At 34.7% G+C, this 27,384-nt stretch overlaps 3 protein-coding genes across 9 annotated transcripts in view; 2 read left to right on the top strand and 1 right to left on the bottom strand.

The window, feature by feature from the left end:
• The window catches only part of LOC105216122 (cadherin-99C), a 475,067-nt gene that overhangs the window by 164,257 nt on the left and 283,426 nt on the right, over positions 1-27,384 (top strand). For 2 of the 7 annotated variants that reach the window (XM_054234603.1, XM_054234482.1), the window contains exon 1: positions 25,057-25,654. The exons of the other annotated variants lie outside the window; for them this stretch is intronic. The gene's annotated coding sequence lies outside the window, so the exon portion shown is untranslated. Of the gene's footprint in view, positions 1-25,056; positions 25,655-27,384 lie in introns of those variants that run through there. 7 annotated transcript variants of the gene reach the window in all.
• Positions 20,827-21,723, bottom strand: LOC128923105 (uncharacterized). The gene is made up of 3 exons (XM_054235591.1): positions 21,533-21,723; positions 21,403-21,467; positions 20,827-21,339 (listed from the first exon to the last, which is right to left on the bottom strand). Exons 1-3 carry the CDS (start codon positions 21,634-21,636, stop codon positions 21,107-21,109), a joined length of 402 nt encoding a protein of 133 aa, XP_054091566.1. The 5' UTR covers positions 21,637-21,723; the 3' UTR covers positions 20,827-21,106.
• Positions 22,675-23,463, top strand: LOC128923142 (uncharacterized). Its single transcript, XM_054235670.1, has 3 exons — positions 22,675-22,857; positions 22,931-22,995; positions 23,067-23,463. Exons 1-3 carry the CDS (start codon positions 22,754-22,756, stop codon positions 23,291-23,293), a joined length of 396 nt encoding a protein of 131 aa, XP_054091645.1. The 5' UTR covers positions 22,675-22,753; the 3' UTR covers positions 23,294-23,463.

Below are 27,384 nucleotides of genomic sequence, written 5' to 3' on the forward strand. Positions count from 1 at the left end.
ACGGCAGTCTGCATAAAACTGCTACTTAGTATCAATAAAGGCATGAAATAGAAAGCATAAAAAAGACAAAATTTTCGATAAATGATCACGTTTTTAGCACTATTTCGGCTAGAAATTATAATGCTAACATATTCGCATATTTGAAAATGAAATTATAATAGCAATTTATTTGCAAATTCTCACGGCAAAAGTTTCTCTTTTCAGCTGTTTTTTTAATAAAACGCTAAAATTCCCTACTTCTCATACTCACCACCAACAGTCATACCATTTGTTTATATCTAAACAAAATAATTACCCTTTGTGCACCGTTAAATGAAATTAGTAAACATTTCAATAGCGCTTTCCGGATAACAATGCTCACTTAATGAATTCTTCAACACTTTCGCCTTCATGAAGGCGAAGGTGAAATTGTTGGCCGCGTTTTCTTTTATGTAACACTTATACTTCTTCAATTTGTTTTGGACCCCCTTTCACTTGCTCTATTTAGCACCGTATGCAACGAACTGAGAACAATCGGTCCATCAGCGGCGCAAGTTCAACAACATTGAAGTTCATTAAATGCGCGCAATTGTGGCGCCCTCGACACGCTGTGAAGCTAATTAAAGGCGTTCGGCCAAATAGTTGAAAATCATTTACTTCAATCCAAATGAAATCCGCAGTTCAAACGAAGCCGACGTTTTGATGATAGTTAATTCATTTATTTGTTAATTGGTGGGGAGTGAATGAATGAAATGAAAGTGAAGTTTGTGGAACTTTAGCATAGCTATATTCTAGCTATAAGCTATAGATACAGGAAATACAGAAGATAATATAAGTTTATATTAGGAAGTGCGATGAAATTGAGGTATTTTATATTACATATTTCGTGTAATAAGCTATTTTAAGTAAGTCAAATTTAATGACAACAATTAACAAGATTGTCAATAGTTCAAATTCAATGGCTCGGTTGTAAAATATAATAAAGTATAAATAAAAATGTGCCATTAGTTTGACAACGAGTGTCATTAAATTTGACGTGATGAAATAATATTATAAAATAAAATAAATTATACAGCTTATAATCAGATTGTGTCACCTAATTCGAAGAGAACATGCGAAAAAGAATTGCAGCGTCTGCAAATATGATTATTTTTGCAATGCTTCCGCAATCTGATCGGAACTTGATTATTCATACGCAATATCAAAAGTCAAATTTTGTAAATACTCGTATTGATATATAATATATCATGTAGTTATACACACCGATTACATACTAACGTATTCGTTATCGGTGTCAAATACAACTGCAGCAAAATATCAAATTTCACTTTGCAATGACAGAAAAACTAAATTCATTTCCTACATAATGTTCCACATTTGAAATTCACTAATTTTCCAAACATTTTCTGGTTAATTGTTTGCTGAAAATTTTTATTTCTCTTCAAAAATATTTACTTATTTTGCACAAAAACTCAACTTTCAATTGGACACCTTCACATTTATGTTAAAAATGTCAACCATTAATATTTTTATTTGTTCGCTGCTATTTTTGTTAATGCATTTTTGCCTTAATTGAAACTTTTGTAGAGCAAATATTTGCATGTTTAGTTTTTTGGGCACTTTCCAACGAATTATTCCTTTCATGTGATTTTTTATAGCTCAATGGAGTTTTTTCATTTAAAATCAGCAATGCATTTCAAATCGTAATAAAACATATTATGGAAATGAAATGAGTTGCCACGCGGTCTGTCAGGTCGCAATCTACTAGTGACACCGAAATTTATCCATTTATATTGTTGCACCTGCATTAGTGTAACAAATTGTTTCGTCGTGCTTCCAAGCGAGCCAACGACATGCTGCACTGATTGTTATAATTCAAATGCAGCAACAAATGCAAAAAATAGCAAATAAATAAGCTCAAATATATTACAATTGGCAGCCGGTTAACTAGTGAGTGTCGATAAGCTAAGAAAATGTTAATGGAAAATGAAAAATATTTATAATGCGCATTTCGTAGGAAATTATCAGGGGACAGCCAACTGATTTATTTTTTAACATGCCGCAGTGCATAAATATACGAGTACATATTAGAGGTTTTGGTTTAAATGTATGAGACACGCCTCTAAAAATCACTATTATTACGTCTATTTACAACGGCGAGATAATATTTTATTAATTGAAATGCATTCTATTTAATTCCTTAAGTGTTTAACAGTTAATTTATGTCATTGCTTTCGAAATACATACAATGAGCTAATTATACTACTTAATTACAACGGTCAGGGATATATATACATATTTATATTTGTTGATACTAATAAGTGGGTTAAAGGGTAAAGAGCGGCAGAAAGATTAGAAAAATCTGAACAAATAATTAATTAATTGTACAAAATTTCAAAACAAATTGATGTTTGATAGCAAAAGCAAGAATTAAAATATAAAATTATATAAAAGTAAAAAAAATAATTCACAATGGCAACACTAAAACTATAAAAAATACGTTTTTTATATCAACATTTTCAAAAATTTAAAATAAAAGTATGCTTGATGGCAGCACTCAAATCAGAAACTATTGATGCTTATGTAATTACAAGCTAAAGTAATAAAATTTCAATTTACGACATTGATAACCATCAATTTGTGTATCATTTCCGCTAAGATGGCATAACATGCTCAAGTAAAGGGTGATTTTTTAAGAGCTTGATAACTTTTTAAAAAAAAAAAACGCATAAAATTTGCAAAATCTCATCGGTTCTTTATTTGAAACGTTAGATTGGTTCATGACATTTACTTTTTGAAGATAATTTCATTTAAATGTTGACCGCGGCTGCGTCTTAGGTGGTCCATTCGGAAAGTCCAATTTTGGGCAACTTTTTCGAGCATTTCGGCCGGAATAGCCCGAATTTCTTCGGAAATGTTGTCTTCCAAAGCTGGAATAGTTGCTGGCTTATTTCTGTAGACTTTAGACTTGACGTAGCCCCACAAAAAATAGTCTAAAGGCGTTAAATCGCATGATCTTGGTGGCCAACTTACGGGTCCATTTCTTGAGATGAATTGTTCTCCGAAGTTTTCCCTCAAAATGGCCATAGAATCGCGAGCTGTGTGGCATGTAGCGCCATCTTGTTGAAACCACATGTCAACCAAGTTCAGTTCTTCCATTTTTGGCAACAAAAAGTTTGTTAGCATCGAACGATAGCGATCGCCATTCACCGTAACGTTGCGTCCAACAGCATCTTTGAAAAAATACGGTCCAATGATTCCACCAGCGTACAAACCACACCAAACAGTGCATTTTTCGGGATGCATGGGCAGTTCTTGAACGGCTTCTGGTTGCTCTTCACCCCAAATGCGGCAATTTTGCTTATTTACGTAGCCATTCAACCAGAAATGAGCCTCATCGCTGAACAAAATTTGTCGATAAAAAATTTCGAACCGAACACTGATTTTGGTAATAAAATTCAATGATTTGCAAGCGTTGCTCGTTAGTAAGTCTATTCATGATGAAATGTCAAAGCATACTGAGCATCTTTCTCTTTGACACCATGTCTGAAATCCCACGTGATCTGTCAAATACTAATGCATGAAAATCCTAACCTCAAAAAAATCACCCGTTATATAATAACCATTCATTTAATTTTCTAATTTTTTTCTCAGTTAAAATTTTAGAATTGCTGAACATGAGGCGAGATCAAAGCAGCTTTTGCATATTCATGGACAATTTTTCAATTTAATTGTTAACAAGACACTTTATAAATAAAAGACCCAACTAGTATAAAACGACAAATTGAACCGCATATAGATATTTATATATGTTGGCAAGCGGGTTTACTTAGTTAAATTGAATAATCTGTAGTTAAAAGGAGTAATAAAAATTAAAAACACAAAATTAAAACTTGTATACAACATATCAAAACACCTAAAAATAACAAAAAACAGAGAAATAAACAATAAAAAACTTAAGAAAATTAAAAATAAATAATAAAAGACCACTCACACAGTGGCAATAACAGCAGCAACAGTCTGCACTTGATACCGCCTCGATTGTTGAAATCTTGTCAACCTTGTCAAATTTCACTGTCACTGGCGCAGTCTCGTAAAAATCATAACAAATTCATAAAAGTAAATTGAAAAGCGAAACTCCAAAACGAATTAAAATTTAACTATAATTGTGCGTTTCTACGTTGATGTGGTGGGTGCGAACAATTCAAATGAATTCGCTTTGTTGGAAGAAATCAATTTACATTGCATTTGACAGCTGCGGTCGACTGCGACAACTGTATGATGGGGTTCAAGAGGTCTCAGAAGGGAGAGAGAAAAAACTGTCAACAAAATAATAATTTTTGAAACACAATCATTGCAAAGATACAAACTTGGTGTGACTTACAGTTGAGCGAGGTGAGTTAGATTTGTTGCAATTAAACTTGACGGCTATCATTACATAGAATAGTTCAAAAACTTTTATTAAAACTTCTAATAAAAATTATACAAATATTTCTTAAATCTTAATATCACCACTTCACAAATCTTCTCCATCTAAATCGAATCCTGAAACTTCTTGATAGAAAGAAGTCAATAACGTTCTCCAGAATATGGATCTGTAAAGCTGTTGAACGATACAAAATGATAGAATTATGAGACATTATTTTCTCCGTTGATTTTGGTGTTCAATAATAAAGAAATTTCTAGAACTTGATGCTTTTTCTCATAAAAGAAGAACATTTTCTTCCACAAGCCTTCTCTTTCAATCATACAAACATATACAATCAACGCAAGAACACATCAGCAGATTAAATGTAATGAATCGCCATTATTTCGCTAAGCTGCTAAAAACCGTTAACTGTCGGATAAACTGGCTAAAGACTATAAAAGCACCTGTTTGAAGAATCTTACGAGTATGTCATAAGAACCGAGTACAAGAAATGAAAAAGAAATACACGAAAGCTAGGAAACTTCTTTCCGATTTTGCGACCAGCTGTACCAAGCAACAAGAAAATTCGTTGCCGTCTGCAGAGAGCAAAAATAATCAAAAAGAAATATGCAGCAAATTGCTGCAAAAGGTCAAATTAATATTTCTGCATTTCATTTTTCCACTCTTTAGTTACACGGGAAATTAAGTAAGGAGCATCAATTGTAGACTGTAAATTGAGATTTTTTGCTTGTTGCGCTTCTTAACGTAGACATTTCTATTAGGGTTCGCATTTGATAAGGTGACAGCAAGTATTGTGCCACAACAACCATGACTGGGCAACTTATAAAGTTCTGTGAATATTTATGTGTGAGTGCATTTGAGTATACGTAATTTGATTTATGTTCATATGATGTTTATCGCACTTTCTGCGAAGCATTTAATATTTAAAGAACTCACTTGTTGAGCTGTAGCTGCTTTCGTATATGTGAAATGCTTAGGTGAGTTGGGCACCAAGATATACATACATATACATATATCCGGTTTATGGTGGAAATGTTGCAATGAATTCCAGCACAGAACTTTAAATAAAAGTTTACTTGGTATTATTTGTCTATAAATAAGAAATGAGATAATTGCAGATATTAACTAATTTATATAATATTTCCATTCTCAAAAATATTTTTAATAATTCTGAGTTTATTTCCAAGTCGAATAAATTCCAACCAAATCAAATTAAGAATCAGGTTTTATACTACCTTCCCTCTTGTTAAAATATATTTTTGACAGCCATTCAAACACAACCTTCAATAGATGTTCAATACGCAGGCAGCCATATTGAATATTTACATATGGGAATAATTGTAAGCACTTGACTTCATCGCTTGGCAAGTTGCCTGCAACTCATTGGACTAATGATGCTTTTTCACTGCCAATTCAGCCAGCACATGCTTGGTCAGCTTCCACTGCGATCCGAGCGTTTCGCAAACTCAAACTGACAGATGAAACACTCCTTATGACAGTAGCTATGACAGCTAAACGTCATCGGCATTTTAGCAATTACTCGATTCGTATGCTAACTCAGCCAATGTCAGCCATTAATTCACTATATCTAACCAAATTCTTAGCCATTAGTTAGGTAAACATGCGTTACTGCGCTCAAGTGCTTCTTCGTCCGGTACGTAGAAGTGATCGGTTACGTGTACTCTCATAGCATTGTACCATCATTTACATTTACATTTCCAGGCAATTGCGAGTTGATGTTGCGAACATAAGCATCTTGTAAATGAATGTGAATATACTGGCATATATGAGCTCCTCTAATGATAATAATACTTCGCTTAGTGGTAAGAATGTGAGTATATGTGTGCTTATGAGCTGAAAATTCGATACTCAAGAGGAGAGAGGAGGGGATATGTGGCTATTAAAATTAAATTCCACTTCAAGGCTGACTATTAAGTTCAGTAGGTCAACGAAAAGTGTCACCCATTTGTATAGTACAAATTATTTTTGCTGCCGTCATTTGTGACTGTCAAAATAGAAAAACTTAGCACTTCATCACTGTACACATTTAGCTTCGTAAGCATAATTTGTTGAGCTTTTAAATTCCATGCCAGACACGTTGATTGATAGTTACATGTTGCAAATAGTTTTTTGCGCATGTGAATGCATAGAATATTAGCATTATGTTGCAAAAGAGGAATTTAATTGATGTAATAAAATAATTACATTTTATTTTAATATTTTTCGACTTTGTTCAGACCCACATACTGGCAAGTCGTTAAATTATTGTCGTCCGTAGAGCTTTTTTGGAAAAAGGTGAATGCTCCACCGAAAATGTATATGCTTGTCAGAGTTAGATCTTTTTACGGGTTTTCGACTGATAGCACCAAACTTAAAAAATATTTTTGCATACCGAGGTCTCAGTTCTTAAATTTAAACAAATTCAGGAGCTTTATACGATTTCAAAAAAGTTTTTTTCAAGTAATGACTGCTTTACTTATTATGTTGTTATACCAACAAATTGCATCTGGTTTATGGTTGGATAAGCTATATTTCAGTTTGTTGATCTTTTGGGTCCGATGAGGACATTGCCATTGTTTACTTGACAACCTTTCGACTTCTACTAACTTCTATAGAAACTTGCTTCATTTGGCTAAAATTAGTTGCTTCTCCTTCAGCACTCACTTTTCTCTATCTCTCTTATCACTCTCATTCAAGCGTACCCACATATCCCCATATACCCATATACCCCAATTACTCAATATGCAGCAGCACTGACATATACAGTTGTTACCCTAAACTCGGCTGTGATTAATGGCAGCTAAAATCTTAAGAATCTTAGAATTCAATACGCTAGTCAGCTACTTGTCAATGATTGATTAATGAAAGGATGAACTGCTCAGTTATTCGCGCAGACGCTTCCTCATTCCAGAAAGTCTTTGAATATTTTAAAGGACCTAATAAGGCATACCAAAAAATGCAGTGAAGATAATAGTTCTTCCGAAATTATGGATGGTTAGGAGGCAATAAGTACATAGAAGCTTTAAGGACTACTTTTGAAGAATTTTATAATTAAATTGACTTATATAAAACATACATCTAAGGGGTAAATGTTTGACATCGCATTCTAACCTAACCTAACTTATATAACCCATACTATAATAAATATTTATAAAAAAAAAAATTAATCAAAAACTATTGTCAGATTTTTTAATCCGCCTCTCTGAGCTGTCAATTACAACCGCTAAAATGCAAAAACACAAATTCCAAAATAAATTAAGTCCATATAAAGTCAATTCGAGCAATCAACACAAATATGAGCGAATTTTTCAAATCTCGCATAAAAAGTATAAAATTTGAAGTTATGACAATTTAATTTATACAAGTGAAGCACGAGTCAACATCAACAGTCGCATTAGTGACACGCAGAATGTCACATTAAACGAGCTGACTTGTTGCATGCAACATGTGCAGTGCGCCAATTAACTAGTGCCAGCCCTCGGAAATGCAACCAAATAATACGAATATAAATTAATTACTGCAGGCAGGCAATAAAGCCCGAGGAGATACAAGTACATACACTTACATATGTAACAGTAAATAAAGTCGATACAAAGGCGGAACGACAAAGGACAAAAAAATGTAGAAGTAAGTGTAACAAATGGAAGACAAAAACTGGTAAAGCGACCAATCAATTGCAAATGTCGAGCAAACGTTCCATAATCGCATTTATCAATCTCCCATGAATGAATGCTCCACAGATAGATATATACATATAAATGTATATAAACTGCAACATACATACACACAATCATTTGAATCACTACTAATATGTAACTGTCACAACATCTGTCTCACTATTCATTGCTTGACAAGTTTTTATTTGTATCTGTGTGTGAGACTGTTCGCATTTTTTCGAACATTTCCGCATAAATCAAATAGATGTGAATTTATGACAATCGTAGAGTGGAATGACCAATAGGAACATATTCATATGTATAGTAGACATACGTATAAGTACTACATAGACAGATGAAAAATCAGGTTGAATAAGACCAAAATTAAGAAAATAGTCCCAGATTGATATACTCCGAAAAATACATTTTTTATATAAAAACATACTCCGGGGAGGATATCAATATGACAAAAATCTACCGAAGTGCGGTTGGTATCTGCCTTTAATAGGAATCAAAATAAACTATTTTTGATTGAATATAGACCAGACTTTAGTAGGGTTCTTTTAGCGATTTGATTTATTTCTTAAATTATATTTTAAATATTCAAATATAGAAATTTCAAGATTTTCCTCTCTTATTGACTGTAATTAAAAACTAGGTCGCTCCAGATTTATCTCTCTTTTATTAGAGTATTGAACAATATGTCGCAGACCTTTTATGATTTAGGACAGCATTTATTTACGGATCTATTCAAGCCAACAACAGTATTCAATTCTATAGCAGGATATTTAATGTGGATAATCTGAATTGGATTATTTTGGTTTATTAATGTCACACGGGAGAGGCTGAAGATTTTCATGAAGGTTATATTAAATATAGAGAACTTGGTTTCTATAAATCAGAATAAAATCCATATTTATATAAATCTTTACTTTTTACTATGTCCATAGGTTGACATACTACCTACTTATCAAAAAATAGTTCAATTGTTGAATTTCCCGAAAATTTGTCACAGATTAATTGCAATGAAGTTTTTAATTTGAATTTAATTTTAATTATTTTTTTTTTGCAATGGCCATTTTCACCGACTTATACATGATAACCATGGATCTGAATTTAAATTACTTAGTCGACATCTTCTGCAGAAGTCATTAAATTTACCTACGTGATGATATTTGTCACTGCCAGTTCCCAAGAGTAACATTGACATCTTCATTCACACATCCAAATGAAAATTTTTTTTCACCTCGATCTTAGTTGCTCTGCCTAAGCACCCATCACCAATGGAACAATTGACCAGCGTTAAGGTCAAGTGTTTGTTGCTTCACGAACAACAACAGTGTTCAAATAAAATAGGGTCACTTGTTCGACGAGTTGACCGCAGTAATGGGAGTATCAGTAAAATTAATGCAATTATAAGCGACACGGACGCTTAGTGTCAGCCGCTTGAAATGTAAAAGAGTTATATTGTTATTGTAAGCGACTGTTAAAAGTTGTTACATTTTTTTATTATTCCAGTTTAGGTTATTTAGTCGAAACAAAAGCCTACCTGAGCTGCTGCAATCAACGTTCGTGGCTTTGTGGTGCAATCCAGTTCTGTCAAGAATTCTATTTGATTTCATTTCTTTTCGCTTGCATTATTGCTGTAGGTAATTTCGCGATTGTTGATGTTCGCCGTCGCAGTTGGCCTCTCTATCGTTGGAATGTATCAGACGTCTGTCGTTCGTTGAAGAACATGTTATCGATCGTTTTTCAATTTCCAGATAAACACCTGCACCTACAGTGACCGACACTGAGAATATTTTTTAGCTTAGTTTTCTTCGAAAGCTAAAAATTGGTCTGACCGAAGCTCGTTCTGGGATTTTACCTTTTGACTAGATGAAGACAATGTTAAACGAAACTGAGCTAGAAGTCCAAGCATTACTAAACCTGGATTAAATTTTCTGTCGGTAGCTCCAAGATCTCATGGAGAAAATCGGACGAGAACTTTAAGAAAATTCAAGAATGTGGTAATATTTAGCTCCAATGGCTTGTTTTCCCAAAGTTGGAAAGTGAAAGAAAGTTCATTTTAAGATGATTTTTGACATAACCTGAAAAAGGGGAATACTGACCCCGAGCAGGTTTTGGAATGTATAGAACAAGTTACTTCTGACTACATTGGTTTAATGGGATTATTTATATTAAGACTAACTCTTCTGTCGCAGAGAACTATTCATGACCACCAATTGCCCCAAATCAAATAGCAAATGTCGCTCATGCAATTATTCTACGAAATTGAACCCCTGCAGAGCAAAAGCCGGAGCAAAAATGCGAATGCTCTGCGCCGCTGCTGTGATTTGCATCTGGTTGCACAGCGGCTCACACGAATTGGTCGCGCGTCTACACTCTGCGACATAAATGGTGCAAGCAAATAAACCGAGTTGATTCGGCTGCTGCGATGGATGCACCAGCAGCAAGCTGAAAAAATATTCCTAAACCACATTGCGTCTGGAGATGTCACAGCGCCGTTCACAAACGCCAATTGGAGTAATGATAGTCATATTGTTGCTGTTGCTGCTGCTGCCATTGAGGTTGTTATTGTATACACTGACTGACGCAAATGTGAAGCGCTGCTAGAATTTCCGTAACATGTTGACGTTGACACTCGCTGACCACAGCCGGCCGTGAAATGGTGGCAGGTGACTCTGATGAAGAGTGGAGCAGGGGGTACGGTAGGACGCTAAGGCGTTGGTGCGCTGCTTCACTGCTATGCCACTGATCGACAATTCCATTCAAACTTCAACTGAGCTGAGCGTGTATCACTCTTTGATTTATCTTTATAGCGGCATCGCAGTTGTTTTTGTTGGTTGTTTTTTTATTTCATGTGCATGGGTTATATAAAGCATTTATATAATTGCGGCAAATACACCTGATAACTGCTCCACACAACGCAATGCAGTCCGTCCGCCGATTTGGCTGTCCGTTTGTTTGACAGTATTTGTCTTGGTTTTATCAGTGACATAAAATGCAATTAAAGCGCTTAAATGAGCAGCGGCGGCAACAACAATAGCAACAATTCTATAAATACTAACAGTTGTTGTTGTTGCTTTAGCAAGTGTATGCAATGAACAAGGAAATCTTGACACAAAATGGGTGGATAGTCTGTGTTCCGTTAGATTTGAATATTTAATTGTAATTTGAAAATTTGATTTTTTGTTGACGTCAAACTAAAGGAAGTGTTTACTTGATAATAAAAAATTAACAAAAAATAAACAGCGATCATTAATAGCACCACCGTTGGGTTTATTAAATACACACCTCATTATTTTAAAATAGAAATTGAATAATACGGTCATGTAATTATTTTGAACTGGTACATTTCGGACCATCCCGTTTTTCGTATGAAAAAACGACCGTTGACAGTTTAATTGGACTTGCAGTTTACATTGGTAGTGAAGTAGGTTATAACTAGTTCTTTTGAGTGTAGGTATACTTCAGAGAAATGTTATTAATATGATATTTTCAGTAATTTATTATTATCCATTAATTCAAATTTAAATACTCATTTATGTTAAATGGATTTTTTATTTATTTTTCGTACAATTTGACCCTTGTTAGTGTAAGTAAAAATCCATAAAAATACAGCAACATTTACCATTCTCTCATATAAGATTTCTCCGATTTCATGTTAAGAACAGCAGCAGGTGTGACTGGTTAATTGTGTAATGGGTGTTTACGATGCCATGTAATTGTTTCTATTTTATTTTCATATAATTATTCATATACCTGGGAACCAGCATCAACAACACGAACAATGTCAGCCTCGAAATCCAGCGCAGAATAACTCTTGCCAACAAGTGCTACTTTGGACTGAGTAGGCAATTGAACAGTAAAGTCCTCTCTCGACGAACCAAAATCAAGCTCTACAAGTCGCTTATCATTCCCGTCCTGCTTTACGGACGGAGCTTGAACGATGTCAACATCAGATGAGACGACACTAGGAGTTTTCGAGAGGAAAATTTTGCGTAGGATTTATGGTCCTCAGAACATTGGCAACGGCGAATACCGCAGACGATGGAACGATGAGCTGTACGAGTTATACGACGACATTGACATAGTTCAGCGAATAAAAAGACAGCGGCTACGCTGGCTAGGTCATGTTGTCCGAATGGACGAAAACACTCCAGCCCTGAAAGTGTTCGATGCAGTACCCGCCGGAGGAAGCCGAGGAAGGGGAAGGCCTCCACTCCGTTGGAGGGACCAGGTGGAGAGCGACCTGGTTACACTTGGGATCTCCAACTGGCGCCGAACTGCGAAGGAGAGAGAGAGGTGGCGCACTATCGTCGATTCGGCTATAACCGGCTAAACGGTTGCAACGCCAATCACATACATAATTATTCACACAGTTATTTCCTTATTAGAAATATTACGTAGGTGTTACTTAAGGGGCGTTTGCAATAGCTTTCTAGTTTTTATTTATTAACTTAAATTTAAAATAATATTTTTTATAATTATTTTATAGTTTTTATCGACAAATACCTTTTATATATCTCACAGGTCATCATGTATCGTGAGGGCATCTTGACAAGCGCTGTCGGTAGTAATCAAATCCATTTATTATTATCTTTTATAATTTGACAAAGAGTGATTAAGGAGGAATAAAATTGATTAAAAATAATATAAAAAGCGCATTTGAAGATTCATCGTTTTCATTCGACGATATACATGATTTTATTCACGAAAATTTTCGCAAACTAGAAACTTGATATTTCTAAATGATCTAGAACCCTTCTTCTCAATTACGCAATTCAGCAATACCATTACAACTCACTTCGATCTCTGAGTATTTGCATGGTCGCGTCTTGTCAAAAAAATATTCTGTGTACTTAGAAGCCCACACGTTAGGTGGCGCCGGATAAAAAACTACGTTACAATAAACAATTGTCAATTTTCAGCTGTCAACACAACACAAAATGTCAAAAGCAAAGTTAAATAGCAACAACAATAAATAAACTAAATCACAATAACAACAGCAACATGGACAACGTAGTAACGCGGCAAACTATCATGTCTGCCACATTGGTGCAAGTCGGAGAAAAGCTTGCCCACACACAAACACATACATATGTTCCCCGATATGGATAGGTACGGCATGATGGCGAAAATAAGTAAAAGTATTTGATTTCCAACGCGCATGCGCTACATTTGGGCGCAAAAATGTCAGGCATGCGACAGCGACGTGGCAGGTAACGTGCAACATGCGACATGTATTGCCAGCCCTTTAACCGAGCGGCGAGCGACGGGATGTGGCTGTTTTTGACCGTGGTCGCGTGAAACTCGAGAAGGAAATGTTGCAATTCTTATACCAGATTTGATTTCAAGCAAATACACCACAAGCACCATAGCTTGTTTCTGCTGATATTTATATCTCGTGGGCAACACCGGTGACAAGCATTTACAAGCGAAAAGGCAGGAAATGATTATTGTTCTCTCAGCGAGTTTGTTGATTTTGGCGCGCTTTGGTATGTGTTAGTTAGTATATGTGCATTCAGCTGTCCCACAATTGTCTAATATAAATGTGATCTTTCGGCTGATATTTGTTTTAGTGTCATTTGTTTTGGTCATTGTGAAGATAAAACATTCGACCAAATATTTTCTGTGGGTTGCAATGACAATTAGGCAGCTTTCGCGTGATAATCATACAAGTTAGGAAACCCCCAGTTTTTTATTAGAAGACATTGGCATATTTTATTTAATTATTTTTTTAATTTGGATACTCCTTATTGCAGTTGAGAGGTGAGACTACCACAAATAATTTGTATTTAGTATATGTACCTATACATATTTTTTTCAATATTTCTTTATTTATCGGATCTGCTTTTTTAAGCCTAACAATAAGTTATAAAACCTTAAATCTATTTAAAAACTTGACAAGCTCAAAGAAGTGATTGAGCTGTATTGTATGTACATATATAACAATATTTTGAATACCTAATACTCAATTGCTTTTCAACAAAAACCGAAAATTGTTTAAATATGTTGAATTAATGAATGAACGACACCACATACCCCAAAGGTCGCAAAATTCACCCAAAAATCGTGAGACTTACCGAAATTACCCAAACGAGTAATGCAGAAAGAAATCAATTTGCTTAAGCGAAATAAAATTAAGAGAACTCAGCGATTTGCGGCGCAAAGTGCAATTAGTGTTGCCCAATTGACAATAAAGTATTGGCGGAGGCAACCGTTGGCCATTAAATGGCAATAAAATTTAGTTGAGCGGGTGATCTGCGTTTTTATAGGTCGCCGGTGAGTGCGCGCCGACAAACACACCAACTTTCATAAAATGCTGTAGTTGCCATTAATGCTTCCAACATGGTGAGGGGTAACGAAAGAGCAAAAAAATGCAAGGGGTCCTTAGACTTTTGTAATAACCGCAACAGTGTTGCATTGGATCACGCGTTGCTCTGGTCACTTGTAAATCAATCGATTTCCACTCACGTTTTTGTTGCAACAAATCACGGATACAATTTGCAAGCTGGAAAATAACAACAACAATCGATGATATGCAATTGCATTTCGTAGTTGGAAGTGTAGGCGTTCACATATGCAACGTGCCGGTTCATGCTCACTCACTCATATACACATATGTACTTAGCTATGTTGTTGTTGGTTAAATAAGAGCTTTGCATTGATAAAAAATCTGCACACGATTAATTACGAACTGTCGTTAATCGTCTCATTAATCGCGTTTGCTCCGCGTTGATTTTAATCCGACATAAGAAATTGGTCGAAAATTTCCAAATTACTGATATGTGTTGGGTGGCAGGGGTGACGAAGTGATACATTTTGGAATCTTCAATAGTATTAACATATTTTGTGTCAATATGACTTTGAGCTCAGTATATCCAAGTATCACCAATATAGAAAATGTTTTACTGTCGATATTGAAATTAAAATATTAAATAATATCCTCATCAAGCACAAACAGAGTGATGAACAACCAAAAGCAGCAGACAGCAGCGACAAGTGTTTTTTTTTTTATAGATTAAGCGTCGAGTAACTCAATGCGATCGAGCCACGAAGATTTGCTGAATGGTTCAATCGATGGGACTGTCAATACACATATATGACTGTTAAGCTTGTGGCAAGCAAAGACACACGGAAATATCTCCTTAGTTATGTACAAATACATGTTGCCAGCGATGTTTACAAATGTTGCAGTTATTAGGCGCACGTTGTCGTTCAAATGGTGTTGCCTCACTGTCATGTTGCACAAACAGAAACGCCACTAAACGATGCCAGGCGACGCAGGCGCACCAAAACACATGTACGCGGCTGAACGCGCCACTTTTTTGCATGCTCATGCCAGGCCGCAATATCATGTTGCATGGCGCATTTATGGCGGTGTGGACAGACAGTCAACTATTGTTTGATTGATGTGCCAAAATGGGGTTGCACGAATCATAGGTAGCAGCTAGTAAGGAAAAGGCATCAAATAAGTCACGGCGGCGCGCTACAGCCACACAGTTGCAACGTCGCTGTCAATCATAATCGTAATTTCATGCTGCAATATGAGAAATTAATTTATTTCTTCCTTTTATGAAAGCGACTTCCATGCAAGTTTCGTGTACTTTGTTCTTCTTGTTTTTGGTTTATCATCATAGAGCATGTGACAACTTTAAGTGGGTATGCAACACAAATTTGCCAATAATGCTATGCGGTAAATTGTATATTTTGTGTGACTGCGTGTTAGAGTTGATTTTTTTATGTAAGGGGTGGTTTTTTTTTGGAATTATACATTTTTTTAAATAAGAAATTAACTTATTAACATTTTTATAGTTTTTAACTGCACGAGAAGGAATGTCTATAACTCTACAAAATACACCCTATATGTATTCGTATACAGTTAAAATGTGCGAAAGTTTTCTTCTTACATGCACAATTTGGTTTATTGACACTGTAGTGGCATTTCGTGACATACTTGTTGCAAATAAATGTCTTAAATGTTACTTGTGGCGAATAGCGTTAACTGCAAAGTTAGTTGAATGACATTTAAAATGCATCATTATCGTGGTAATTTCACATTTAAAATTAGTTGGCAGTTCAATGGGATCACATCAATTATTTTCATTGACTTCTTTGAAGAGGCTACACAGGATTTCCTGATTGGATTTCTGATACATATCTTCTAACTTTTAATATAAGTGAATTTTCTACTTAGTAATCTGTTTATAATAGGAAGAATTATGCAGTTTTATGTAAAACACTCACTTAACTATAAATTTATTACACAATTTCATAATTCTTTTTTAATATTATAACAATTATAATATTGGATTGGGTCCATGACTTTTAAGCTAGCATCCTTAAAAAAAATAATAAAAAGATTCCTTCCAAGCAGGAAACCGTTACAACATTAAACATTTTATACATCCCGTATTTCCCATTCGTTAATAATAACTTAATATACCAATAAGATAAAAACATTTCCCCCTGATTCTTCTAACGAACAATCAATAAAAGTGTTTATTTTCGAAAATCGACGAATCAAAGGTTTTTCCTGCCAACAACATAAATCGATCCGGAGCTCATTGTAATTTACGCACCCATGCCGCCAGGGCCAGAGGTCAGTTGTTTGCGTACATTTTCACTTTCACTGCTGCAGCGATTAAATCTAAAAAAGAGAAAAAGAAACACGAAAACAAAACCGAACGTTGATCACCTGCTGTGCGCAAACAAGTTGATGATGGGTCCGAGGCTCTCTCAACCAACTATGTGGAAAACACAATGCATATTGTATGCAACACCCACCCACCGCAATACACTCGCTGGTCATAACTCGCAAAGTTAAATGCATTCGACATAACTGCAAACCGGGGCCTCGGAATATTGAAAATCATCCCGTTCAGTTATGCATCTTCAATTGGTGCGGCTAGCCTGGCACAGCCCGTTCGAAGCCTAGGCTACTTGGTCAGCGCGGCGAAATTGGTTGGCTCATCTTCGTGAAAGTTTGAAGATGCTGCACCTCATTGCATTTTATGTTTCTACTTTTGTTGTAATTTTATTTTTGGCTTCACTTTTTCGACTTTTTCCAGCGCTAGCCTACCTGTGGTGAGAGAGCTACTTCCGGCATATTTTGCGGTTTAACGGCTCTTCAGATGAGCTAACTAACTGGCTAAGTTTTACTTACGGTTTTAACCGCACACACAAACAAATTCACATATGCATATATACAAAATATTTCTACCGCAAAACCGCTGCTCACACGTTTCTCGTTGAGAAATTTCTCTGGGAATTGATTTTGTTGTGGTAGCATGCACGAAATGGGCTGATCCCCGTTGCACTTTATTTATGCTCTATTCTATAGATTCATGCAGCAGGTGTGTGTGTAAACAGTACTTCGATTATATTTTCGTTTAATGCGAGGAATAAAAATATTAGTTATATAATGACAGTGTTAATTTATTGTTATATTTAATACATGACTAACCGTTGATATAATATATTGGCAATGCTCACGACAAAGCTTCAGTTGAAAAAGTTACGATAGTTATTTTGTAGCTACAAAAACTTCTTCTGTTTTTATGGAATGTTCCTTTATTTAACTTAATAAGCGATAGTAATCTGTGTAACAACTTTATGAAACTATATAATTTCATTAGTCGCATGAAAATATATGAGCTACAAGGTGATTGAATGCATTATACAAGCTTTAAAAATCATCTTCTCTTCTAACAAGCCATCGCCGTTCAGCTGCTGCAGCTTCTTCTGCTGCCAAAACACATTTCAGCGCTTATGACGCAACAACTAATAACCGTAATGCCGATGAGCAAATACTATTAGCAGTTAAAGTCTGGTAATGGCACAAGAGAAAGGCGCAACGCATTTGTATTTTATGCCTTTCAATTAATTTGCAACAACCTTGCTAATGCGGCACCGGGACATCGCCACCGCATCGAAAATATTGGCTGCATGGGTTAAAGTGCGACTGCGGAGGCATACTTGGTCACCGATTGCTTTGCTACTTAGGCAATAGAAATTGTTTGGCTGGCGCAATATGTTCTTCTTCTACTCCACCTCCTTTCCCCTCCTTAAAACTTGGAGGCATGACCATTATTAGAATTGATTCTTCCTTATTTCCGGAGTTTGTTGCATGTAACGGTTAAGAAATATTTGTGGCATGGCCACCTCTGGTAGTCTATTATCATTACTAAGCTTACTGGTCGTTTGCGACTGGTCCAATCTGCAAGCTCTTTAACCGATGGTGGCTGTGCTTGTTGCAGGCATCTGTGTTTGCGGTCGCACGTGCGCTGCATTCTTGATAATTCCTTTTCTCTGGTAGACACCTGTTGACTTATTGTCATTTGCACATAGATACATAGTTCCTTACTGTTATTGGTGGACATAATTAACTTTAACTTTTGATTATTTTATCTATAATAATTTTTTACAGTACTAATAAATTTTAAATAAATATAAAATCATTTAACAGCACTGTTTTTATCAGTGTTGCCATATCAAAAATTTCCATTGCCATTTCTAAAAGTCGTAAAACATTACAACAATTTATACTATGAATTTCTAAATAAATAATTTTAAAACATCATATAAATTTAATTAATACCAATTGCAGGTTGCCAAAATTTTAATTAATTTAATTAATCATCAATTACTGCATTCAAATAATGAATTATAAATGAAATATCCAATTTCGAAAATAGCCAATTATAAGGTTTCAAATAAAATTTAAGAAGCTACCAATTTGCCACATTGTAATTTTTATATTTCTTCAAATTTATGACTTCTGCAAACTGCAAATACATATTTTATCTTTTTCAAATGCCGGCATGACTACTCCACGACTGATCGCTATCTATAAAATACAAGAGACTCCGCGGCACAAGTAATACACACTCTTACCCACAACCACTAGAAGCGCCTCTACTTGCCGCTCGGTGCGAACATACAATTGAAAGGCGTGCTTGAAATTGTGCGGTCTCTTCTCCACCAACGACTTCTTGCAACATTTTAACTACCAAATAATATTTTCTTATTCGAGTTTTATCTTTTTCTTCTTCTTGCTGCTGCAACACTACGCTTTGTTTGTCATTATTCCGCTTAGTTGGATTCTCACGTCAATTACTTGGAGTTACTTTGTTACACTCGTATGTAAACGCTTTCCGACAACACTACGCTATTCACCGCAATGCAACAACAACACTGAAACAACACTCCCATTCAAGCGCCCGTTGAATTTTATTTGGATTTTCCTATTTGTCACACTGCACTGAAACAACAACAAGAACCACATGCATGTGTTCACCTTAATTGTGTTGCACGTTTGCTTCCCGGTAATGGCATTCTGAATAAATTTTTCGGTGTGTGCAACACGTGCAAACAACAATTACTGCATTTCGTCACCGCCATTAGTTTTCCCAAAACTTCGTCTTCTAATTCTTGTTGTTGTTTTGTTGACATTTGGGTTACCTATCAGCGAAGCGGCGCTGTCTCATTTAACTGCTGCGGCGGCCAGAGGTCACACATTTATTTCAGTTCATGTGCGGCAAGCAAAAAGGTGAACTCTTGCAATCAGAGCGATTGTTATTACACCTTTGTGTTTGTAATTTTCGTCGGTAATTCTTTGCTCTCGCGCTATTTGGGATTTGAGAGTATTCTGCACATTCCGATTTATTAACCATGCAACGCAGGTTCGCTGCATTTCCTTTTTGGCAAGTGTTTGTGTGTGTATTTTGGTCCTTAATGGCATGTCTTCACAAGCCGTTTGTACGAAAAGACACCGCACTCAAGTGGACTTAAGCTATTAGAGACTCAAAAACATATGTTTGTTAACATTTCTAAGGAAGTGCAGAACATTAGCGTTATAGAGGTGTTCTGTTTTCAAGATCAGTTGTTGCATTGAACCCATAATTTATTAGATTGACTTGTGTGACTAACGCTTTCAATATTTTGAAATTTCTCACCAACAGATTTCCGGGCGCTGTGTGGCGAGGAATACAAATTTCCGAAAAAGGAATCGCTTTACAGTTCAAGTATAATGATAAGAGTACTCAGTAGAGTATAGTCGGATTCAAGTCGCTTTGAGTTTCAGCGTCTGAGCGGACTTATGAGAATGAAAACTCCGTAAAGCGCTAAGAGTTGGGGTTTGTGCTTTAAGAGACTGGTCTACATTTCATGCACATAATCTATCGGAATCTTGTTAGAATTTGTATTGTAAATAAATTTCTCCGGATACAGAACAGAGAAGTCCTTTGATAGTCATCTTTTTTGCACGACCAATCGACCACAAAAATTGTTGTTACAGATTTCCTTTAGCTAGAACTCTCACTCCAGAGCAGAGGTCAGAGATCAATAGAAATAAGTAGTTTACTTAGCATTCCTTTACTCTAAGAGAAACTCAAAACTTCGGGTCCATGCATGTTTGAGAACAGCTAAAGTTTATCTCTAGATAAGTTTGTTTGCTGCGTAGGAAAAAATTCTACTTTGGGTATATTTATATAGATATATTACATTTTAGAGTAGGCCTACAGCCTACAGCCGATTCATTGGTTATGGTGAGAGAATATACTCTATAACATTCAGAACTTGGATCTCATATTTAAAGAGTTAACTACGGACCCACGTATTTCCTGACTTCAATAGAGTATAAGACAGCATATTTCAAATGGTAGTAGAGGTTCTCTAACAAATAGACTTTTCTAAGTTTGCGCTAAAGGCTTAGGCTGAGTATAAAAAACTTACAATGCTATTCTTGTTGCAAACATCTATATAACATTTATTTGATTAATGTATTTAATACTTACATTTATATTATCAACGACTCAGAGCATCATATATGTATTTTAACTAAGACTATTTAAATAATAATGGTTATCAACATTCATAATACCGAGTATGTGTCTTTTAATATACTATTTAGGTAAATGTACTTTAGAGTTTTAAAAGTTATTCCTCAAGTTTTACGCGTTAGTCCTTTACATAGTTCCTTGTTCGTCCTTCAAAGTAATTTTGGGGTCCCAGCAATAAAAATGATAATGACAACTTAATAGAAATATTCCGGATATATTGGTTTCATACGCTTTGGCAAATTTAATGGCGATTCCACATTTTCGTTGCATAAGGTCAACACTTCACGACATTTATGGCAAGCACAAACATAAGGTGACAAGCAATTACTGTTACCACCACCATACATATGACAAGGCTCAGTAATATTACGGTAACAGGTTAAGCGAGGTGGGCAATTCGTTTTGTTCATATTTATATTAAAAAAGCCTAGGAGAGTGAGAATATAAAATTGTTCGAATTTGGGAATTAAAAAAGTTAAGTTTGACTTACCAACTTTACAATCATTGGGATCCTCTGAATTGCTGAGGATACAATCCGAAAGCTTAAAACCTGGTCTTGAATTTATAAAGTAATTATTTTTTTACTAATTACTAATATTAAATAAAATAATTATACTCACAATCCGTGTGTGGCGCTATGCAAGAAAACCAACATGAATACCAGCAGCCAACTTAGCTTAGACATCCAGTAGATACACGATAGTGCATTAATACTGGGGGACATCTTAAGCACTTCAGCGACTACAATACAAGAACTTTTACACTGCAATAGATATTTTTAAAATAGCATCTCTTGGTGCGCTTTCTTCAAGGCTGACGAAGCTTTTGATGGCTTTCCTTTGAGCTAACATATCCTTTTATAGCTGGACAATGGTCTCAAGTTTGTGGTTTAAATAAAATTAATTCAAATTTGTGAAAGATAAATTAATTATGCATTCTAAGGTTGTAAGGCGTTTAATGAAATTATTAACCGTCAGTAGCGGTTGTCTGTTATAGCGAGGGTGTGAGTAGTTATTTCAGTATTATTTGAAGAATTGGTATTTGAATAGATATGAATAATTCAAAAATAATTTGAGGTCTTAATCGGTAATGGGGCTAGGTTAATGGAGTAGGTATTGGTACTAGATTGCTACTGATAATGGTATTGGTATTGTTATTGGTTTGATATTGGTATTGGTATTGGTATTGGTACTGGTAATGGTATTGTTATTAGTATTGGTATTGATATAGTATTTATTTTTCATTTGAAGATAGAACATCAATAATCGTGTGATAGTATTAGTTCATATATTATTATATGTCATGTCATTGTCATGTAATTGAACATGTTCGTGGCATAATAAATATATCCTACAATGAATAAATCTCGAAATCATGACACAGTTAAATTTAATTTGACTTGAAGAAAAATCTTTGCATTGAAATAAATTGCATCCTTTATTAAATTTAGCATAATAAATTTTAATTCTTTAATACACACCATTGACCCACAGCGGCCACTTTTTAATAGCTTACGCGCAAATTCATATCTTCCACTTCATTGAGCAATAAGTAACGGTCAATGATAAGATAACAATGGAAGTATCGCCATAAAACAAAAAACTGTTTGTGATAGAAAGTCAAGGCTGATTGAATTATTCAAAAGCATAATTTTGAATAATTAATTAGAAAATTCCATAAATTAATATTCAAGGATGTGAGGGTGTGAAAACCACTAGCGAGAGAGCTATAAAAGGATATGCTACTTGGAGGAAAAATCATAAAATGTATCAACGGCGAAAGAGCCAGAACAAAATATAGAGCTGAAAGTTTAAAAGTGTTTTTAGTAATATTATTTGAGAATGGCTTCTTATCACAGTAAACGCTCACACATCGGTTGGATCACCAAGCTCTGCTTGACGTTTATTCTGGTAGTGGTTTTGCGACAACATGGAGCTAATGGAATGTGAGTATAGAGTTATTAAAAAATATAAATTTTTATGATTTTCAATTCATTTATTTCTTTCTAACTTGTAAAGCCCTTCCTTCAATCAAGTCGTGGATTGTGGCCCCCAAAATGTATATCCAGAAAGTTGCATGCACGGTATGTGAACTTTTCAGAACAATTTTGACCTTACTTAAATCCAATTTGTAATTTCATTGCATTATTTACAGGCAGTTTCGAGTTAAACTTCAACACTGAATTCTGTCTGCCACGCACACTCTGCTATACCGGTGAGGGTGAGATCTGCCGCAGGTATGGCAAAATTAGCGATTGCAAGCCGGGCTTGTATTGCAACTGTGACCAGCGCTGTGGTAAAAATTTGATTATCTGCTCATCGCAACGATTTAGTGGTTGGAATATGAGGAACAGGATAATGGAATTAGATAATAGGTTTTAAATTAATTTTATGCGCATAATGGTTTAGACGGCTCAGCAGCATCAGAAATACGCATTTATTCAGTAATTGTAGGTATATAGTTAATTTATAGTGAATAATTATTACGATATAAAAGTATTTGATATCTATAAAAAATAATATACCCATACATCTATTAGTACTATATTAAATGCTTAATCGTTCTACTGGATCAAATTATTAAACTGTTAATAAAATTTGTTTAAAATTTATGACACTAATACTGTAATGAAAATGTCTACGTAAATATATGAGCAAATATAAAAATTATTTTTTGTGTTTTCATTTTAATTTTATTATCATTATTTTTGATATATGAAAAAAGGCTGTGGCACCTTACTTTGATGCTATAAATTGTTTTAGAATTTTATCCTTAATTTTTGCATGAAATTGAATATTTTTTTAGGATAGTTAGGATGATCCGATTTAGGTCAAATTTTACCAATTTATTTGATAATTTTGAAAGTATGGGCCCCAAGCAAGCTTTTGGAGTTTCTAGCGAGTCATTATCGATTGTGCGGCAATTCTTCCAAACCTACAAGGAAACTTTCCTGTCAATCAATACTGCCTTGGTCATTGTTTGCTCCGGGTTGAGTTTGCACCGCGACTCAACCACGACCATTTTCGCCTGAAGTTACCGCAAGTGAACCACATTTCATCACCACTATGCATTAGCGTCAGAAATGATAATTTTTTTACCTTAACTTGTGTGTCATACGTACATAGATTTACTTTTGTTATCCAGCCTAATCGAATCGTTCCATGTGATTTGAAGCGCATTCTTTAGTTCGTGTGCGCCACGATTTGCATTATTCTATTGATATTTTCGACAATTGGCCATCCTGAGCGTGGTTCATTTTCGACTTCAAAATTAAACTGTTCCGTTTTGATAAAAATAAGTCGTCTGTCTAAGAAATTTTATTTTTTATGAAATCGTAACTTTGTAAAGCTATATAAAGGTCTTTTAAAGTTAATGTCATTTATTGGAACATTATGGATTTGTGTGCAAAGCTTTAAGTAAATTTAAAATTAAATTCGGTCCAGAAATATATCTACTCTTTTCAGATAGAAATTTCAATCTATGTTAAATTTATACAACGCCTGTAATTTCAGTTGCGTACTGATTGCGGCATTCTGTAAAGCGCCACCAGCGAAAATGTTAATGTAAAGTGAACCTGTTGTTTGCAGAAAATGTTAAAAAATAACATTAACATTATATGCTGTTGGTTATCAACTAACATAACAGCATAGTGTTAATAACAGTCCAATGTGAATAAAATAATTTTGTTAATAATAGCATAAAATTGAAAATCGCATAATGCTAAAATCAGCATAAAGTTAATAACAGCCTAATGTTAACAACAGCAAACAACTAACAGCTCCAATTCGTACATATCAAAGATTGTTATTTACCTCACTAAACAACAGTAAGAGAGCAATGTGCACCGGCTATGCACCTGTTAATCCAAAACGAATCAAACAATCGACCAGCCAGACAGTCGAACAAGTTGGCCAATAAGCCAACCATCGAACCGACAGCAAACACAACAAACAACACAACAGGTTAGTTAACTCTCTCTCACCTTAACTCACCGTTGTCTCAACCAGTTCCATCTCCATGCAAGTCGCCATTCGTTTGTGTCGTTTGCCATTATTCCGATGCCATTGCATTCCGCCATTCAGGTATTCTACGCCAGTTCGGTCTGCACTTGTCTCTCGTCGACGCGGCGATTCAGTGTTGAACGAACTTTTGCTGTGTCAAGTCAACGTGAATCGGGAGTGTTGCCTTACGTCTGTCTTTAACGCCGTCTAATAAACTAACAACAAAAACAAAGTGAGGCATTTATCGTTGTCGTGTTTAACCAGAGTTTACGTTACTCGCTGGAGCTTAGTGTTGTTTGTGTATTGGTTTGGTTGCTCGCTTCGGTCGCCAGTTCTGCTGCAGTGAAGTGAAAACAAGTTTTGCGCCCCAACTTCAACGCGTCCGTCGAGTTGGTAGGCGTTTTTACCCCTCGCGCCGTGCACAGCATCGGTTGTTATTGTTGTTGCTCGCTGATTGAACACAGCTCGGTTTACCTGTGCCTACTGTTGGACGGACAGACAGTCTTGCAGTCGGTCGTACGCGCTCTGCGTTCGGTGTGTCGCTCTTGTTCTCTCACCGTTGCTGTTGGTGCTCCCAATTTGCTTTTGCATTCTCGTTCGTATATTTTATTTGCATCGCTCGCGTTTTTGCAATTGTTGTTGCCGTTACCGAGCACTGTGCTGCTGCAATCTGAGCCTTTTCTGTCGGGCTACTATTGCTGTTGTTGTTGCTGCTGGTGATTTTCGTGTTTTGAGCAACAGGTGAATTTAACTTAATGGACATTTTATTGTTTTCGGTTTCGGCTTAAGTTAGCGGGCCGTAAAATATATGTATATTCTAATTAATGTGTGGTTTTGTGTATGTGAGTATGGGTGCGCAAGTGTGTTTGCTTGGTGCGAAAAGTAATGAGATTAAAGCACTTGGTAATTTGAGTAGTGTTTTGGAAGTAATTGTCAACTTGTCTCGTGACAATTTGCGTTTAAGAACAAAAGTGAAAAGGGTTCAAATATAATGTAAAGACAGGAACAAAATGCAGATAAAAACAACAATAACAGCAAATTTATGCAGAAAGTGCAAAAACGGTGAATTTACTTTTGAGAGTTTTTATACCTGAGTATATTAAAGTGTGAAGCTTGAATAAACAAAAAGACCGTGTTGTTAAAAAATTAAAAAATTTGGGAGAGGAATTTATGTGAATATTTAATAAGAATACAAACAAATATTTTGTGAAAACTTAAAACAAAAAAATATATATCGGTAAATAATTAATATGTTTAATTTGAAATTATTTGTACATTATATTTGTGGATAAATTGCCGACGAATGTGTTTGCTGAAAACTTGAAACTAAAATAATAATCAATAATGCCACAAATTACTTCAATTATTCAATGAATTAGCTAATCTCCTCATGCTCATATAACTGTTCTGTTCAATTACATTAAGCTGTGTTTACTATGAATTGCCATTAAAGGTATGCAAATTTAAAAGAAAATTTTAAACCAGTATAACTACAAAATGAACAATATAAATAAATAAACTAAATTAAATAAATCAGTTTTGAAAAAAACTCTGATGATTAAATAATTTTACAATAAAATTTATTTAGACTTAAATGGAAATATTAATTATTATGTATTGTGCGAACAAAAGAAAACCGTGTGTTAAGTGGATATACGATTCTTATGTATGTATTTAGTATTTGAAAAAAAAAATTTAACGTTTCTAAAAACTGCTTTTTTTGTTTTAAATTTATGAATTTTAACTAATTTCCTAAAATATTGGTTAAGTTAATATGTAATCTGAAACTTAAATTAATATTAATGAAACAAATTCAAATCTATCAAATTGGCAAAATATTTTTTTGAAAATATTTGATTTGAAAAAAAAAGTCTTAAAGGTCCATAAATAGTACACAACTGTAATTATTAATAGAAAATAAATGTGTAAATTATGTAAACAAGGCTTTTATAAGCAAAAACTACACCGATACATATTATATACACACACCTAAAAATTTATTCATTAAAAATATACTTTTCCCAAAACTATTAAAAAATTATTTTTTCCGATACATATAAGTTTATATTTTGATGCAAATTTAATTTTAACACTAAAGATAAATTGCAATTATAAAAGTGAATTTTGAAAGTCTATATTAATCTTTAAATTTTTAGAGAGAGCGAAGGAAATATATAAAATCTGTGTAAAAATTGTATAATATTTCTAAATTTTACGTTAATTTTATCACAATATTTGCACAACAATAAGGACGCATTTTGTCGACCCTCCCTCTAAAAAATGGTAACAAACCAACTTTAAACATTTCACTTAATAGATACTCATGCTTTACACTGCAATGACCCACTTTACTTAACTGCAAGAAATAACAAAATCGCTACACTGAAGTGCCATTTTCCCCACAATAACAAATCAAATAAAATAAATCGCGCATAAATCAATATCAATAACAAAGCCTTTACATTATGCTA

Source organism: Zeugodacus cucurbitae, chromosome 2 (assembly GCF_028554725.1).
Source record: "Zeugodacus cucurbitae isolate PBARC_wt_2022May chromosome 2, idZeuCucr1.2, whole genome shotgun sequence".
Taxonomy (NCBI): Eukaryota; Metazoa; Arthropoda; class Insecta; order Diptera; family Tephritidae; genus Zeugodacus; species Zeugodacus cucurbitae.